We start from the raw sequence: 20,461 nt of genomic DNA, 5'->3' as shown, positions 1-20,461 counted from the left end.
ATCTCTATTTGCCTGCCATGAAAATGTTTTAAGTCATTGAACAGTAATATAAAAAGTTTTCTTTGCATTGGCAAAGTCTCCAGGATCTCCACGGACAAATTGACGTGGGATTATGAATTGGGGAGTGGACTACGATAACCAGATTTTAGGAAATACTACTTTGCAGCCCAGTCGAGGCTCCTTGCATCTTTATTTGAAGGTGAACTACATAGTGTGGAGGAGAAGGTGACAAAGGATTTCATCTAGAAGACAAGTACCAAATTAATAGGTAAAAAAATGGATAACTTCATTCGAAAACATAAGAATCTGGAAGAAAATTAATTATTGTAATGGTAAAGATATCGTAATATCGCCAAAAGCACCCTTGATATGTAATGAATTGATGTCTATGAACAGGCAATAAAATTTTGGATATTTGGTATTGAAAGGGGATCTGAAATATAAAGGACTGCTATGAAAATATACAATGTATGTCCTTCAAACAAATGAAGGATAAATACGATTTGACTAATGGAACCTTTCATATTTTCTCCTTCCTGAGAGAAAAATGGGGCTCCACAATGACCCCACCTGAAGGGAACAAGATGGAAGGGTTACTTCAACTGGGAGGCACTCCCAAATTTATATCCAGAATATATTTTTTGCCTCAAAATGAGAGCCCAAAACAAGGCCTACAAAGATCAAAGGAGAGGTAGGAGTCCGACTTGGGATTAATGATCGATGAAGAGTGTTGGTCAGATTTATGTAGGGAAAGTTTGAGGTATTGCAGGGTGATCAACGCTAGACTAAGATTGGTACAATACAATTTCTTACATCAATTATACCTCACACCACAAAAATTACCTAAAGGAAAACCGAGGATATAGGAAATGTGCTTCAGGTGTGGGTTAGAAATTGGTATTTTTTTTACACGCCACATGGACCTGCGCGAAGGTGAGACCCTTTTGGCTTGAATTATCTAACATATTAACCACAGTTACAAGAGTAAACTTCCCGCTGGACCTGGATTTATATTTATTGGGAGACTTGGAGGATGTGGGCAGAAAATTAACAAAATTCCAAATTAAGTTCGTAGAAATTGCCCTGTCAATAATTTTTTTTAAAAGTATTGCGATCACCTGGAAGTCCAACTCCCTCTGCTCATCATTCGATAGTCTGTGGAAATGCACAACTGTGTGCTCATGGAGAAAATAACATATAATTTGAGAAACAATGACGACACTTTTGCCAAACTATGGCAACCTTATCTAGAGCACTTTGGTGGCCAGTTATAATGACAGCCCACAGGGCTGTCTCTTTAGTTGTTTTTTCCCTTTTGATGTTTGGGGGGGGGGGTGGGTATTACAAGTAAATTAACATTGTATCGAAATCGCTGAAGTGATGTGCCCTAAGAATGTGTAAAAATGACTGTTTTTAAAAGTAATATTATGCTGGTTTTGAAAAACAAAAAATAAAATTTTCAACAAAAAAATCAAGACTATTCCAAACTTATCAAAACGGTCATGCAGGGTCAGTGTCAGAAACTCTCTCGGGGGAGTGGGGGGGCACAGTCACAGTCATTACATAGGCACCAGCTGGCACTTTGTGCGAACCCATCACACTTAGCCCTCACCGCACATTTGCCAGACGGCACAATTTAGGGCCCCTTTAAAATAAATGCTGCAGGCCCTGCAATACTTTAATCCAACACTGTGTCTGAGGAGAATGACCAGCATTTGTCCATGTCATGCCATCCCTAAGACTTTGCATTTCACGTTTTTCCAATACTCACTGACAAGCAGGCAGGTGGGACTCCTTCAGAGTGGGGCCGAAGGGTCTGTTTCCATGATGCAGATGGAGCCTGTTTCAAATACTGCCGCATTGACAGTGGTTCTGACAGTGCAGTACTCCCCCAGTGCTGTATTGAGCAGGCTTGATGGGCCAGAAGGCCTACTCCTGCTCCTATTTCTTATGCTCTTAAGAACTCACTCCTGGAGAAACTAAGCAGGTCACACAGCATTTATAGACATTTATAGACATGCAATCAATGTCTTGGGCCTGTGGGAATCTGGAAAAGCAGGTCAACCTTCAGTTTCCACCAACTTCCTCCATCCTCTCTGGTCCCGCCCCACACGCCCCACTATTTTATTCAGGAACCTGTCTGTTTTTGCTTATTCTTTTGAAACATTTGTTACCCTGTACTTCCTATGGATGCTGCGTGACCTGCTGAGCTTCTCCAGCTCATTTGTGTATTGCACTTGACCCCCCAGCATCTGCAGACCTTGTTTAACTGCAGGCAGTAGAGTTTCAGTTTATTTTGTGGCTCATGTTCAGCACGGACATGTGGTCTGAAGGGCCTATTCCTTCCTTTTGCTAACGATGGCTGCCATCCTGAAGGCTGCCTGCTACTTGTAGACGGTGATGCTCTGTTTTGTATGTCCTGCATTTCCACTATAGCACAGCCTTTGCAGCAAGCGTAACAGTTAATGCTTGCTTCAGGAATTGCAAATGAGAATGAACTTCCATTGTTTAAATGTGGTCTCCAGAGCAGCCAGCCACAAAATGCTGAGGGTTATGACTTTTACTATCTCCTTGCACAGACACCCCAATGTACATCAGTATTCAGGAATTTTGGGAAATATTTAATGCTTAACAAGAACAGGATTAAGACAAATCACAGAAGGAAATAATCCACAAAAGTCAATTTGCAGCATACAGTGTTTTTCTTTAATCCAGAAAAAAACTATTTTTTCATGCGCTTAAATGGCCAAGTGTCAGCAAGTAGGTCTGCACAAGCAAATGTAAAGTTTCTTTTTGCTGACGTTTCAACCCAGTTCACCGTGCCAGCAGCAGCAAATTTAGTGGCACCCCCTAAGCAGATGGTGACAGCCCAAAATGATTTCATTCTGCAGTCAACCAGCACTCAAGAGTTTGAGCACGAGTTCATTGTCATATACAGAAGTACCAAGTACTGATACACCAAAGTTTTTGTTTATGGTGCTGTAATGTTCTACTGTTCTGGAGCGTGGAATGAGCTGCCAGCTGAAGTGGTGAATGCAGACTCAATTTTGACATTTAAGAATATATGCATGGATGGGAGGGGTTTGGATGGCGATGGTCTGGGTGCAGGTTAATGGGACAAGGTGGAATAATGATTTGGCACTGATTAGATGGGCTGTTTCTGTGCTGTAGTGTTTTATGGTTTTATGGTTCTCTGGAGGAAGCCAACATATTAAAGGATCTATTCTCTCAGCTACCTTCAGATGGAAGGTCCTCCAAGTGCAGTCTGAATGCCAGAACTTTGGGGGAAGTATCCCCAGCTGAGCAGTGAGAATAAGTTGTGACCAAGGTGGTGGGGGTCTTTTATGATGCTGGCTGCCTTCTTAGGCAGTGCCTCACATGGATATCTTTTCACTTCAGAGAGATCTCCCAGTTTGCATCCAATCTCTCCGGTGTATTGGAGACCACAACAGTCAATGACCCCTGCAGATTGACAAGCAATTCACTTGGAAGGAATGTTTGGGGCCCTGACTTTCTCTCGATTCCTCTGACTGTCACATCTGCTCCCAGAAGGAGGTCTTCCATGCAAGATCATCCAAGATGTCATTCAAAAAATACAAACTGAAAGATCAGTTCCTTGATCATCTTGGCTCTATCCATTACAATAACCTGGATCTCCTAGTGGCCACCCATTTCAATTCCCTATCCTATTCACCTGCCGACATACCTGTCCATGGTCTCGTGCACTGACACACTGAGACCCATGTAAATTGAAAGAACAACACCTCATCTTCCTTCTGGGCAGCCTCCAACAGGATACCATTAATATCGACCTCCAATTTTTGTGAGATTCAAACCTCCCCCCCCCCACCATCTTTCCCAATATCTCCTTTCCTCCAGTTCTGTGCCTCTCTCTTACCTTTTCCCTTTGTCTCAGCTCAATTTTCAGAGCCTAAAGCACCATCCCCTGTAAAGAATGCTCATCTTTTCTCTCTCCTGCTTTCCTATCAAGAAAATTTTGTTTGTTGGTCTGTACTCTTTTCCCTACCCATTCTTCCCTTCTCTCCAGCCTTTTAATTCAGGTGCCTGTCTGCATTTTACTCATACCTTGAAGAAGGATCCAGGTCCAAAAGGCAAGTTGCATATCTTTACCTCCTATGGACACTGCAAGACCTAGAACCACTGAACCATAGAGCACAGAAACAGGCCCTTCCACCCTCCTAGTTTGTGCCGAATTATTAATCTGCCTAATCCCACTGACTTCCTCCCAGTTTATAGCCCTCCACCCCTTCCCATCCATGTATCTATCCAAATTTTTCTTAAATGTTAAGATTGAGCCCGCATTCACCACTTCAGCTGGCAGCTCGTTCCACACTCCCACCACTCTCTGTGTGAAGAAGTTTCCCCTAAACTTTTCCCTTTTCACCCTTAACTCATGTCCTCTGGTTTTTATCTCACCCACCCTCAGTGGAAAAAGCCTTTCCTACATTTAGTCTGTGTATACCCCTCATAATTTTTAAAGACCTCTATCAAACTTCCCTTCATTTTTCTTCACACCCGAGAATAAAGTCCTAACCTGTTTAATCTTTCCCTGGAACTCAACTCCTGAATACCCAGCAACATCCTGGTAAATCTCTCTGCACTCTTTCAATCTTATTGATATCCTTCCTGTAGTTAGGGAACCAGAATTGCACACAATACTCCAAATTTGGCCTCATCAATACCTTAAAACAACTTCACATAACATCCCAACTCCTATACTCAGTACTTTGTGTTATAAAGGCTAAGATGCCAAAAGCTTTTTTTTACAACCATGTCCACCTGCGACACCACCTTCAGGGAACAATGTATCTGCATTCCTAGATCTCTCTGCTCCTCCGCATTCCTCAGTGCCCCACCATTTACTGTGTACGTCCTATCTTGGTTTGCCCTTCCAAAATGCATCACCTCACACTTGTCTGCATTAAAATCCTTCTGCCATTTCTTTTGGCCCATTCTCTCAGTTGGTCCAGATCCTTCTACAAACTTTGAAAATCTTCCTCACTGTCCACAATGCTTCCCATCTTTGTGCCATTAGCAAATGCTGATCCAATTTAGCACATTATCATCCAGATCATTGATATAGGCAACAAACAACAGTGGTCCCAACACAGGTCCCTGAGGCCCACCACTCATCACAGGCCTCCACTTCAAGAAGCAACCATCCACTACCACTCTGTTTTCTCCCACACAGCCAGTTACGAATCCAGTTTACAACCTCTCCATGGATACTTGGTGTCTTAACCTTCTGAACTAATCTCCCATGTGAAACCTCATCAAAGGCTTTACTAAAGTCCATGAGGACAACAGCCACGGTCTTTCCTTCATCTACATTCTTGGTAATCTCCTCGAAAATTCTACAAGACTCATTAAACACAACCTACCACGCACAAAATCATGCTGACTGTCTTTAATCAGCCCATGGCTGTCTAAATACCTATATATCCTATCTCTGATAACGCCTTCCAATAATTTACCTACAACTGACGTCAGGATCATGGGCCAGTAATTATCTAGTTTATTTTTGGAGCATTTTTTTTTAAATAATGGTACAACATGAGCTACCCTCCAATCCGCTGGCATCTCACCTGTGGTTAAGGACATTTTGAATATATCAACCAGGGCTCCCGCACTTTCTACTTTAGTCTCCCTCAAGATCAGAGGGAATATCATATCCAGCCCAGGTGATTTATCTACCTTTATTCACTGTAAGGCAGCAAGCACCTCCTCCCCTTAATCTCCATATGTTCCTTGACACTTCTGTTTGTTTCACTTCCTTCCTTATGTACTATGTCAGATTCCTGAGTAAATACTGATGCAAAAAAAACGAAGATCTCCCCGAATACATGAGGATCTCTCTGATCCTCTAGGGCAGTGATTCTCAACCTTCTTTCCACCCCCATACCACTTTAAGTATTCCCTTTGCCATAGGTGCTCTGTGATTAGTAAGGGATTGCTTAAGATGGTATGTGGATGGAAAGAAAAAGTTTGAAAACCACTGTTTTAATTATACCTAACTGACTCGTTATATTCACGGTTTCATAACTCCAAAGGAAATGGGCCAGTGACAATTTTTCTCAAGCAAAATATTTCAGTAATAATTGGGTCTAGAGCAGTGGTTCTCAACCTTCCCTTCCAACTCACATACCACCTTAAGCAATCCCTTGCCAATCACAGAGCAGTTAAGGCATAAAACAACTTATTCCGATCCACTCTTCCTAGTCCCTTTCTGATTTTCACCAAATTTGCCTTCCTTCCTGTCAGAACACTAACATGAGGACCAGACCTATCCTTTTCCATAATTAACTTGAAGCTACTGACATTATGGTCACTGGACCCAAAATGTTCACCAGCATATACATCTGTCACCAGTCTAGTTCCCTAATAGGAGATCTTGTTGTTATCTCTATATATTGATTTAGAAAACTTTCTTGAACACATTTCACAAACTTCAGGCCATCCAGCTCTTTAAAAATATGCGAGTCCCAGTCAATATATGGAAAGTTAAAATCTCCTATTACACAATGTTCTGCTTCTTGCATTGATCTGTTATCTCTCCACAGATTCTCCTCCAATTCTCTCTATTGGGTACTCTATAATACGACCCTATCAGTGTGGTCACACTTTTCCCATTCCTCAACTCCACCCATATGGCAACTGTAGACAAACCTTTCTGGCTGTCCCGACCGCACAGCTGATATATTTTCCCTGACTAGCAATGCCACTCCTCCCCTTTCATCCATCCCCCTCTATCACGTCTGAAGCAACAGCCCCCTGTCCCTCCTGCAATAATGACATAATCCCATAATGTCAATCCATGCCCTAAGATCGTCCACCTTTGTAACAATACTCCTTGCTTTAAAATAAATACACCTGAGAAGATTTCTATTGTACAAACCTTTGATTTCTATCTATACATGCAGTTCTCATGTTATGTGAAGTTGTTTATCCTCTTCCTTCTCACCAACTGCTCTAGCATACTAGTTCCCCTCCCCGTGCAAATCTAGTTTAAGCCCATTACGACAAGACTAACAAACCTACCTGCAAAGATATTAATCCTCTTCCAGTTCAGATGCATAGATGTTGTCTGATCCACTTAATTTCTCCAACAACTCTTTGTCTAAAGGTATTCAGTCATTGGGTTGTTGCTTCTGCTCATTAGGTTGCACTACAGGAACAAAATAAATTAGAAGTGCAACGTTTATCATTTGAGAGAAAATATTTTAGGGGAAGTATTTTGGGGCTAGAGATTAATTTGCACATTTTGCAGTTGAAAATTGACTCCCTTTGGAGTGAAAATATATCTATGCAAGGCACTACCTCAGGAAGGCAGACAACATCATGAAGGACCCTCATCACTCTGGTCACAACTTCTCCTCACTGCTACCTTCAAGCAGAAGATAGAGAAGACTGAAGTCCAGCTCTTCTAGATTCAAAAATAGTGTCTCTCCAGCAGCTATCAGACTACTCTGGGACCACCAAAAAATGTGTGCACTATTGAAACATTGTTTTTTTTCCAGCATCACCTGCGACTTTGAATATTTATTCATCTGTATTTTTATATTTACTATCTTTTTTTCAATCTTGGCATTGTCATTTAATGTGTTACAAACTAATAAACCCTTTTACTAATAAATCCTTATTAGTAAAAGGAACAACAAAGGAAAATTTACCAGTTTTATTAAACCAATAATAATGACATTTCTTACTTATCTCTAACTTAATCACCCACTCTGTGCGTGCGTGCGTGCGTGCGTGCGTGCGTGCGTGCGTGCGCTACAGACCCAAACTCTGAAAAGTCTATTTTTAAAACTTGAGCATCATCTTGCTTGAAAGTCTCAAATTTTCAGTTTGGAAATAATTATGAAGCACTTTTGAACCACATCTTCAGGCCTCTTTAACTCACAATTCTTTTGATATTTTGCCTTTCAGAGAGATTTTCTTCACATATGTGTTTTCTTCTCTTGAATGAAGGCTTTGGAATCTGTGATCCAAACGATGAAACTGCCCTTTTTATCTTAAAGGGACAGTCAGAAGTGGGTTTTCTTACTTCAAAGCCACTTATTCTGTGTTCTCTCTTTCCAGGAGTAACATAGGCAGCTTTCTCCCCCTCGGGGGGAAATATTGCTGCTGGTCAGTTCAGCATCTTAACAGAACAGCAGGTTTTCTTCTACTCAACTCTGTGTCTTATTTCAATACTTTTGGCAAGCCTCTCATGTCACATGGTATGTGACATCATTTCTATCTTTGAACTTCATAATGTCTTCTCACACTGATGGGCTAAAAGTATCCAAGTCCACTTATGCCTCCGTGATGTCTGCTCACATGAAAGCAAAATGGTCGTGTGTTAATACAAGTGCTTCTGAAATAACACCTATTGTTTTCAGTACCTCAAGAACCTCCTTTCACCTCTTGGCTTCAACTGCAATCAGCAACCATTCCGTCTTACAAACTGGCCTCTGTTGTTAATGGTGTTTAAAATGTAAATGTGTTTGATGATATTGAGCCAACTACCAGCTGAAAAGAACCACGCATCTGCTGAAATGCTAATGTGTTGTCTTTGTTTCCCTGACCACCGAAAACTAACTTTTTACACCATATCTAGATAAAATATTATTTTAACATTAAACTAGACATTAATATTAACACAGATCCATTACAAATATGAACTTTTGTAGTTGGTGCACCTACAGCAAGTACGAATCTCGGTGCATTTGCACATTGTACTTATGTGTATGGCAATAAAACTTCATCATCATTCACAAAGTTGGCCATTTCACAGCACTCCTTAAGTATTGGGTTTGGAAGATCTCACTCACGCAGCAGTGATCTGAAAAACCTTGAGAGTGGTAGCAGCAGCAAGGGATGTGAGTGTGAGCGTGATTCAAACATCAATGGAAAACGGGATCAAAGCATGCATAATGTTGTACGCAAGGTCACGGAGGTCACAGATCTCAGCAAGACTCAGATGAAACATTACCCCCACAGTGAGCACAGCTTCAGAACAATCAGGGTTCGTAAAACCTAAATTATCCATGAATAGGTAAGAATTTTTGTTTCTAAAATCTCATCCTGCGCAGATTTTGCACTAGTGCTAATCCCATTTAGTAAGGGATTATGCAGAGGAAAAAATTGCGAAAGAATGAAAATACCACCAAATAAAACCAGACAAATTATCCAACAGAAACGAAGGCATGCAAAAACCATGGCTCTGCTTCAGGTTTGGCATCATGGTTACAACAACACCTAACAGGTTCGAATCTGGCACTGTCCATAAGGAGTTTGTACGCTCTCCCTGTGACCAAGTGGGTTTTCTCCGGGTGCTCCGGTTTCCTCCAAAGACAGAGTGTTAGGTTAATTGGGTGTAATTGGCGGCACAGGTTTTATGAGCCAAAATGGGCTTCTACCATGTGGTAAATAAATTTAAAGCCACTTTTCAACAGTAGCACCCAGATTTCTTGTGGAGTTGTGCAATAAAATTCAGTCAATGCTTCACTTGGCTATCAAAAGTGCCAAACTCCTCCAGTTCTATACCCCCACTAGCCAGGTATCCATTAGTTCTTTTCTTATGGTAATCAAAAGCCCTTTTTCCACAGCCATCCCAGTTCTTTGGCTGCGCAGTGTCCCGGGATAGGAAGCCATTTGTGCTGTTTCCACTTAGCCACCTTTCACCAGGACACTGACTGCTTTTCCACTGAACACAACTTATCCCCATGGATCAGAGAATCTACCTTCAATCGGAAACAGGAGACTTTCCGCTGCCCTTTTTCCACTGGATTAATCGGCATGCTGGCATCAGCTGACGCCAGTGATAATGAGTAATGGTAGAGGCCGTCAAACCCCAGGGTGATTTGACTTAATTTCGTACCAGTGTGCTGATTGTTTTCTTTTTCCACTGGACCCTGCCCAGCAGGACAAGGTATCAGTGGAAAAAAGGCTATAGAGGGTGGCACGGTAAGCAGAGCAGTTAGCTAAATGCTGTAACAGTGCCAGTGACGGGTTCAAATCTGGCCCTGTCTGGAAGGAGTTTGTACATTCTCCCCATGTCTACTTGGGCTTCCACTGTTCAAAACATACCAGGGGTTGCAGGTCAATTGGGTGTAATTGGGCGGCACAGGCTCGTGGACTGAAAGGACCCATTTATCATGTTGCTTGTCAAATTAAACATTAAAAATTTAAATTTAAAAAGAACCAGCTTACAGTTGCTCAGTGGATGCACAGACCAAAGTCAATCAGAAGATGGGAGGCACAAAATGAAGCTAGATCCTAACAAGTGATGAAAATGATCTTTCATCTTGCACAAGAACTCTGGAGGAACAATAAATGCACAAACTATGATCCAGTTCCTGTCATTTATTTCAGACTTTCCAGATTAAACGCTTATAAAATTACAGATAGCGACCGGAAAAGAAAACCAAAACAGCTGGAGAAAGGAAGTGTCAGTTCTGCAAAAATAAAGCCGTGCCTCTGGCCTGTATTCTTAATTGTTCAGTCCTCTCGTTGCAAATATTTAAAATATTACGGTAACTATTTCTCAAGCAAATGATGCTTCAGTTAATTAACTGGAAAATTTGCGGAATTTTATTTGCAAAGTACAAGAGGTTTAATCGTCGATATTTTGCAGAGTTGAAGTTAACAGAGAGATGAACCACACTGCTGTGTCTTGACAGCAGAGACAAGGGATAGAAGGGAAGCTCAGTTGTCTTATTTGTGGTTGCTGGGGTTTCAGACCTTGGAGGAAAGCTGGCTGTCAGCTTAAAAATACCCCATCGTTAGGTTGTCACTCGTGAGAATTACCTTCAGCAGCAGTACTCAGAAATGTACAGATCTATATTTAGTTCTGTCAATAACACTTTTGAGCCTGAATTTTTATAGGTGAAAGATTCATAATAGAAATTTGCTCACAGAAGGCAAATTTTTATTTAGTGTTCTGAGATTGACTTTCTCTGATGTAAACGACCACTTATGTAAGTAACAGATAAATGGACAATTAATCACTTTTGTTTTCTGCACAAATGATGGACATTAAAAGCCATGTAACTTTAAACTTGTTCCCCACAGGCATGATGGGGGTTTATTGCCATTCACGTAAGTACAATGTAGAAATGCACCAAAGTTCTCACTTGCAACAGTCACAGCTATGCACAGATTTAGTGAATGGCGAGATCTGTGGCTCTATGCCAGGTAAAAATTTTATTATGGTGAAATCCAGAACTAGGGGACCTGGAACTCCATGTACAAAATTAGAACCAGTGAAATCCGGGAGATCTGGGGCTTCACATCGAGCAACACCCGAACAACTTCATATCATACAGCTGTATTATATGGTGGGCAGCCAGCTCCCCACCATGACTACCAGCCCCCCCACATCTCCATCGGGCACACAAAACTCAAAACGGTCAACCAGTTTACCTATCTCGGCTGCACCATTTCATCGGATGCAAGGATCGACAACGAGATAGACAACAGACTCGCCAAGGCAAATAGCGCCTTTGGAAGACTACACAAAAGAGTCTGGAAAAACAACCAACTGAAAAACCTCACAAAGATTAGCGTATACAGAGCCGTTGTCATACCCACACTCCTGTTCGGCTCCGAATCATGGGTCCTCTACCGGCATCACCTACGGCTCCTAGAACGCTTCCACCAGCGTTGTCTCCGCTCCATCCTCAACATCCATTGGAGCGCTTTCATCCCTAACGTCGAAGTACTCGAGATGGCAGAGGTCGACAGCATCGAGTCCACGCTGCTGAAGATCCAGCTGCGCTGGGTGGGTCACGTCTCCAGAATGGAGGACCATCGCCTTCCCAAGATCGTGTTATATGGCGAGCTCTCCACTGGCCACCGTGACAGAGGTGCACCAAAGAAAAGGTACCTAAAGAAATCTCTTGGTGCCTGCCACATTGACCACCGCCAGTGGGCTGATATCGCCTCAAACCGTGCATCTTGGCGCCTCACAATTTGGCGGGCAGCAACCTCCTTTGAAGAAGACCGCAGAGCCCACCTCACTGACAAAAGGCAAAGGAGGAAAAACCCAACACCCAACCCCAACCAACCAATTTTCCCCTGCAACCGCTGCAACCGTGTCTGCCTGTCCCGCATCGGACTTGTCAGCCACAAACGAGCCTGCAGCTGACGTGGACTTTTTACCCCCTCCATAAATCTTCATCCGCGAAGCCAAGCCAAAGAAAGAAGAAAGATTATAAACTATGCAAAGAACCTGATGGGCTTAAACTGAGTGGGAAACATACAAGCACTATGAACCCTGCATTCATTCACAAACCTACCCACCATCCTGACTCTCTATTGTCCTGAACTTTGATCCCAGCCTTGGATCCAACCGCACACCTCGTCCACAGTCTGGACCCTCGACTAGGCCAGACTCCAGGCGCAATCCCTGCTTGCAACCTGGACCCCAAGCTCACGTTCCTTCCATAAAGGAGGACCGGAAGCAGAACCCATAGAGGTCTGATAGATCAAAGCTCCATGATCAAAGCAAGCACTAATCGGGCAACTGGGGTTGTAGTCCATAAGCATCCATGAGATAATGAAAGGCATGTAAAGAAGATTTCAAAACTGGTCATGGAATTACTTCATTTTCATTTTTTTCTTTGTAATTTAAATGTAGAAATACAGCACAGTAACAGGCCCTTCCAGCCCATGAATCCGTGCCACCCAAAAACACCTGACAACCCCACACGTCCTTGAAATGCAAGAGAAACCAAAAAAAACCCCACATGCTCAAGAACGTTCAAACTCCTTAAAGACAGTGGTGAATTTGAACCCGGGTCGCCGACACTCTAATAGTGTAACACTAACCCCTATTCCAACCGTGAAATCACGATGACAGGAACATGAAGGAAAGAGCGACAAATTATATTTACTGGAATAATACCTGGACTTAAAAGATGGACAGAGAATGTCATTCCTCTCCACCATCCCCCCCCCCCCCCCACCCCATATCCCCATTTATAAGCAGCATTCCTTCTGGGTGAACACCAGAGATTAGGATTAGCAGCTTTTTGTTCACTAAGAAAGATACGAGGAGTCAGGTCACAGACCAGTTTTTGCCTAAGCCAATAACACTACAGGTTCAAGGGGAGAAATGATCTGTGCCACGTATCGTAACTTCATGCACACCATGCACAGTCCTTAGACCTACGGGAATCCAGATGTGCAGATTCCAGACATATCTGTCAGGCCATGTTGCAGACTTCTGGGCTTAATATTGGATCTACATCGGGAAATTTATTCCTGCCTATATTACTCATCCTTCTGCGCTATTGGGTCAGCGCGGCTCCCTGTCTGTTGTGTTTTTTTTTGCTGGGCGTGTCTTCTTGATCTGCATTTTGTATCTCCTCCATTCAGTGTTCTATTGACTGGATCTTACCACTCCCATTCATCAGATCACCTCGTTTACAGTGTACCCCCCCCACCACCCCCCCACAGCTCAGCCTGGTTTTACCCTATCAAGCCATCCCACACTCACTGCAGGGCCACATGTTTCTTTCATCTTCTTCTCACTTCTGACAAAAGGTTGTCAACCCAAAATCTCATTTCTGTTTCTTTTCTCACAGATGTAGCCGGACCTGTTTCTGACATTCCTTTAATTGCTACAAAACCCTGATAATCCAAAAACCCTGATGGTTCACCATCTTGCCCTACTGAACCCCAGTCACTTTCACAAACTGAGACCCTGGTTCCCATGGTCCACTTGTTCCCCACACCGTGGCCCCCACACCAGGTCCCCATCACTGCCCCTCCCCCGTTCCCTTGCCAGGGCCCCCCCATTACCCCACTCTCTTCAAACCTCCCATGGCCCCATTTTCTGTCCACGCATTGCCTGTCAGTACCTCAGTGCCAAGCTCTCTTTCACACAACAGGGCTCCAATTCTTTTTCCCTAAATGAAACTATATTCACAAAAATAGCATGTATATAGGAAAACTGTGTCATAGTTTTGCATCCTTAGTATCATATTCACAGATTAACTCCATTGCTACACACATTAATCCTCTAATTTTCTATGAGCAACTGTACCCCCTTGTAGTTATTCCCCTCCTCTGTTGTTTGAGGGACTTCCACTTGGTCTCAGCCCCTCAATGCTCTGTACCAGAAGGACTCTAGACTGTGGTCTTTCTCCACAGTGCCCTAGTGGTGGCAGCGCCAAACCTCAGCACGAACATCTGCAACCTGGAATGTGCCAGTCGGTAGCATTCCTGCACCGACACCACAGTGTGCTAGAAGACCAACAAGTTTCAGGCAGAGCAAAGGGCATCTTTTACTGAGTTGATGATCTTCTAGCAGCTTTGGAAGTCTGTCTCTGCATATGTCCCCAGAAATAACCCATAAATCAGGGAGTCCTTTGTCATGTGCTGTTGTGGATGAACTGTGATAAGGACCCTTGCCTCTTTCTCCACACACTCTTGGCAAATTCGTAGTCTGCAAAGTGGTGTTACTAACCAGTGCCCAGGTTCCTGTGCTTGCTTTTAAACATACCTGCTACTTGATTCCCTGTGCTCCCTTTGAAATTCAATGGAAAATTTAATATTGTACCTTATAACATCTAAAAATAAATGATTTTAAAAATGTTGCGTTAATATAAATTGGAATAACATCCTGTACCTTGGGAAATCAATGTCCTAGAGTGCTGGATTAACAGAGTATTGCTGCGTTTCTCTTGTTCAATTCATAACATTGGAGCCAATTCAGATCTTTTCCTTTCCTGAATTAATCACTTATCCTTGACTTGTTCTCATTCAATTAGCACTCAATGAAACATCAATCAACAGGCACTGGCTGGTATTTTAATGAAGATCAATTAATTGATCTTTGCTTTAAGGTCAGATTTAGGTCAATAGTGCTTTAAATTGTCTTTATTTTCCCTGGTTAACGCACACAGACTAAAGATCACTGTTGCTCTGGTACAGGTAAGATCAGCATAACTTTGCAACCAACAACCTGCTACAGGAACTCAGCAGATCAAGCAGCATCCGCAGGAGAGAGAGAACAGCCCAAAGTGTAGACCCTTCTTCTCCCACAGATGCTGCTCGACCCAGAGTTCTTCCAGCAGGTTGTTTATTGCTTTGGAATCCAGTGTCTGCAATTTCCCGGGTGACTCCAGGATTCAAGGAAGTCTGATTTGTGCTTCCCCTAACAAAGATGTGGTACATGACAAAAAGTGGGAATGTGCCCCCTTATTCCACAGTTTAGGTTGGGCCATGTTTCCATGTCAATTTTAGTGCAATAGGTTGCCTTGTTAAAATCTGAGCCACTGTCTTACAATAAGGAGCCACTTGGTCACAGGCTCAATGGAGCCTTACAGGCCAGTAGTGCACATGGTTGTGTCTGTATCTGGATATAAGGATCTAAGTACGTTGATCCATTTCTAGGTGCTCGCCTTATCCCAGAAATTACACTAGGATACCTCACACCAGTTATTAAAAACAGCCTTCTCAAGCCTATTCAGTCAGATCCATGGTAGAATGATCTCCAATCTTCAAAGACCTCTCCAGGTCCAACTTCATTCATGCAATGATCAAGGAAGAGCACCACCTTCATGCGCGCAATGATCAAGGAGGGGCACCACCTTCATGCGCAATGATCAAGGAGGGGCACCACCTTCATGCGCGGAATGATCAAGGAGGTGGACCACCTTCATGCAAGCAATGATCAAGTAGGGGCACCACCGTCATACGCGCAATGATCAAGGAGGTGTACCACCTTCATGCACACAATGATCAAGGAGGGGCACCACCATCATGCACACAATGATCAAGGAGGGGCACCACCTTCATGCGCGCAATGATCAAGGAGGGGCACCACCTTCATGCAAGCAATGATCAAGTAGGGGCACCACCTTCATGCGCGCAATGATCAAAACTGGAGTGTTCCTATAAAACCTTACTTGTACGGGATACGGGTATAGCCCACTTTACAAAACTAGAGTGTTCCTATAAAACCTTACTTGTACGGGATACGGGTATACCCCCTTTACAAAAGTAGAGTGTTCCTATAAATCCTTACTTGTACGGGATACGGGTATAGCCCACTTTACAAAACTAGAGTGTTCCTATAAAACCTTACTTGTACGGGATACGGGTATACCCCACTTTACAAAACAAGAGTGTTCCTATAAAACCTTACTTGTACGGGATACGGGTATACCCTCTTTACAAAACTAGAGTGTTCCTATAAAACCTTACTTGTACGGGATACGGATATACCCCACTTTACAAAACTAGAGTGTTCCTATAAAAGCTTACTTGTACGGGATACGGGTATACCCCACTTTACAAAACTAGAGTGTTCCTATAAAACCTTACTTGTACGGGATACGGGTATACCCCCTTTACAAAACTAGAGTGTTCCTATAAAACCTTACTTGTACGGGATACGGGTATAGCCCACTTTACAAAACTAGAGTGTTCCTATAAAACCTTACTTGTACGGGATACGGGTATACCCCACTTTACAAAACTAGAGTGTTCCTATAAAACCTTACTTGTACGGGATACGGGTATAGCCCACTTTACAAAACTAGAGTGTTCCTATAAATCCTTACTTGTACGGGATACGGGTATACCCCCTTTACAAAACTAGAGTGTTCCTATAAATCCTTACTTGTACGGGATACGGGTATAGCCCACTTTACAAAACTAGAGTGTTCCTATAAATCCTTACTTGTACGGGATACGGGTATACCCCCTTTACAAAACTAGAGTGTTCCTATAAATCCTTACTTGTACGGGATACGGGTATAGCCCACTTTACAAAACTAGAGTGTTCCTATAAAACCTTACTTGTACGGGATACGGGTATACCCCACTTTACAAAACTAGAGTGTTCCAATAAAACCTTACTTGTACGGGATACGGGTATACCCCCTTTACAAAACTAGAGTGTTCCTATAAAACCTTACTTGTACGGGATACGGGTATAGCCCACTTTACAAAACTAGAGTGTTCCTATAAAAACTTACTTGTACGGGATACGGGTATACCCCACTTTACAAAACTAGAGTGTTCCTATAAAACCTTACTTGTACGGGATACGGGTATAGCCCACTTTACAAAACTAGAGTGTTCCTATAAATCCTTACTTGTACGGGATACGGGTATACCCCCTTTACAAAACTAGAGTGTTCCTATAAATCCTTACTTGTACGGGATACGGGTATAGCCCACTTTACAAAACTAGAGTGTTCCTATAAATCCTTACTTGTACGGGATACGGGTATACCCCCTTTACAAAACTAGAGTGTTCCTATAAATCCTTACTTGTACGGGATACGGGTATAGCCCACTTTACAAAACTAGAGTGTTCCTATAAATCCTTACTTGTACGGGATACGGGTATACCCCCTTTACAAAACTAGAGTGTTCCTATAAAACCTTACTTGTACGGGATACGGGTATACCCCCTTTACAAAACTAGAGTGTTCCGATAAATCCTTACTTGTACGGGATACGGGTATAGCCCACTTTACAAAACTAGTGTGTTCCTATAAATCCTTACTTGTACGGGATACGGGTATACCCCCTTTACAAAACTAGAGTGTTCCTATAAATCCTTACTTGTACGGGATACGGGTATACCCCCTTTACAAAACTAGAGTGTTCCTATAAATCCTTACTTGTACGGGATACGGGTATAGCCCACTTTACAAAACTAGAGTGTTTCTATAAATCCTTACTTGTACGGTATACGGGTATACCCCCTTTTCAAAACTAGAGTGTTCCTATAAAACCTTACTTGTACGGGATACGGGTATAGCCCACTTTACAAAACTAGAGTGTTCCTATAAATCCTTACTTGTACGGTATACGGGTATACCCCCTTTACAAAACTAGAGTGTTCCTATAAAACCTTACTTGTACGGGATACGGGTATAGCCCACTTTACAAAACTAGAGTGTTCCTATAAATCCTTACTTGTACGGGATACGGGTATACCCCCTTTACAAAACTAGAGTGTTCCTATAAAACCTTACTTGTACGGGATACGGGTATACCCCCTTTACAAAACTAGAGTGTTCCTATAAATCCTTACTTGTACGGGATACGGGTATAGCCCACTTTACAAAACTAGTGTGTTCCTATAAATCCTTACTTGTACGGGATACGGGTATACCCCCTTTACAAAACTAGAGTGTTCCTATAAATCCTTACTTGTACGGGATACGGGTATACCCCCTTTACAAAACTAGAGTGTTCCTATAAATCCTTACTTGTACGGTATACGGGTATACCCCCTTTACAAAACTAGAGTGTTCCTATAAATCCTCACTTGTACGGGATACGGGTATACCCCCTTTACAAAACTAGAGTGTTCCTATAAATCCTCACTTGTACGGGATACGGGTATACCCCCTTTACAAAACTAGAGTGTTCCTATAAATCCTTACTTGTACGGTATACGGGTATACCCCCTTTACAAAACTAGAGTGTTCCTATAAATCCTCACTTGTACGGGATACGGGTATACCCCCTTTACAAAACTAGAGTGTTCCTATAAATCCTCACTTGTACGGGATACGGGTATACTCCCTTTACAAAACTAGAGTGTTCCTATAAAACCTTACTTGTACGGGATACGGGTATACCCGCTTTACAAAACTAGAGTGTTCCGATAAATCCTTACTTGTACGGGATACGGGTATAGCCCACTTTACAAAACTAGTGTGTTCCTATAAATCCTTACTTGTACGGGATACGGGTATACCCCCTTTACAAAACTAGAGTGTTCCTATAAATCCTTACTTGTACGGGATACGGGTATACCCCCTTTACAAAACTAGAGTGTTCCTATAAATCCTTACTTGTACGGGATACGGGTATAGCCCACTTTACAAAACTAGAGTGTTTCTATAAATCCTTACTTGTACGGTATACGGGTATACCCCCTTTTCAAAACTAGAGTGTTCCTATAAAACCTTACTTGTACGGGATACGGGTATAGCCCACTTAACAAAACTAGAGTGTTCCTATAAATCCTTACTTGTACGGTATACGGGTATACCCCCTTTACAAAACTAGAGTGTTCCTATAAAACCTTACTTGTACGGGATACGGGTATAGCCCACTTTACAAAACTAGAGTGTTCCTATAAATCCTTACTTGTACGGTATACGGGTATACCCCCTTTACAAAACTAGAGTGTTCCTATAAAACCTTACTTGTACGGGATACGGGTATAGCCCACTTTACAAAACTAGAGTGTTCCTATAAATCCTTACTTGTACGGGATACGGGTATACCCCCTTTACAAAACTAGAGTGTTCCTATAAAACCTTACTTGTACAGGATACGGGTATACCCCCTTTACAAAACTAGAGTGTTCCCATAAAACCTTACTTGTACGGGATACGGGTATAGCCCACTTTACAAAACTAGAGTGTTCCTATAAATCCTTACTTGTACGGGATACGGGTATACCCCCTTTACAAAACTAGAGTGTTCCTATAAATCCTTACTTGTACGGTATACGGGTATACCCCCTTTACAAAACTAGAGTGTTCCTATAAATCCTCACTTGTACGGGATACGGGTATACCCCCTTTACAAAACTAGAGTGTTCCTATAAATCCTCACTTGTACGGGATACGGGTATACCCCCTTTACAAAACTAGAGTGTTCCTATAAATCCTTACTTGTACGGTATACGGGTATACCACCTTTACAAAACTAGAGTGTTCCTATAAATCCTCACTTGTACGGGATACGGGTATACCCCCTTTACAAAACTAGAGTGTTCCTATAAATCCTCACTTGTACGGGATACGGGTATACCCCCTTTACAAAACTAGAGTGTTCCTATAAAACCTTACTTGTACGGGATACGGGTATACCCCCTTTACAAAACTAGAGTGTTCCTATAAATCCTTACTTGTACGGGATACGGGTATAGCCCACTTTACAAAACTAGTGTGTTCCTATAAATCCTTACTTGTACGGGATACGGGTATACCCCCTTTACAAAACTAGAGTGTTCCTATAAATCCTTACTTGTACGGGATACGGGTATACCCCCTTTACAAAACTAGAGTGTTCCTATAAATCCTTACTTGTACGGTATACGGGTATACCCCCTTTACAAAACTAGAGTGTTCCTATAAATCCTTACTTGTACGGGATACGGGTATAGCCCACTTTACAAAACTAGTGTGTTCCTATAAATCCTTACTTGTACGGGATACGGGTATAGCCCACTTTACAAAACTAGAGTGTTCCTATAAATCCTTACTTGTACGGTATACGGGTATACCCCCTTTACAAAACTAGAGTGTTCCTATAAAACCTTACTTGTACGGGATACGGGTATAGCCCACTTTACAAAACTAGAGTGTTCCTATAAATCCTTACTTGTACGGTATACGGGTATACCCCCTTTACAAAACTAGAGTGTTCCTATAAAACCTTACTTGTACGGGATACGGGTATAGCC

General features: G+C 42.4%; 1 protein-coding gene across 4 annotated transcripts in view; it reads right to left on the bottom strand.

Annotated features, from left to right (window-relative positions):
- slc24a3 (solute carrier family 24 member 3) overlaps nucleotides 1–20,461 on the bottom strand; it is a 432,795-nt gene that overhangs the window by 252,693 nt on the left and 159,641 nt on the right. For 3 of the 4 annotated variants that reach the window (XM_069932355.1, XM_069932353.1, XM_069932354.1), the window contains exon 2: nucleotides 7,060–7,186. The exons of the other annotated variant lie outside the window; for it this stretch is intronic. In XM_069932355.1, the coding sequence (XP_069788456.1) occupies nucleotides 7,060–7,096 (37 nt within the window). In that variant the 5' untranslated portion in view covers nucleotides 7,097–7,186. The remainder of the gene's footprint in view (nucleotides 1–7,059; nucleotides 7,187–20,461) is intronic. 4 annotated transcript variants of the gene reach the window in all.

The sequence above is a fragment of the Narcine bancroftii genome, chromosome 4 (genome assembly GCF_036971445.1).
Source record: "Narcine bancroftii isolate sNarBan1 chromosome 4, sNarBan1.hap1, whole genome shotgun sequence".
Lineage (NCBI taxonomy): Eukaryota > Metazoa > Chordata > Chondrichthyes > Torpediniformes > Narcinidae > Narcine > Narcine bancroftii.
This window is presented reverse-complemented; position numbering and strand designations above follow the sequence as displayed.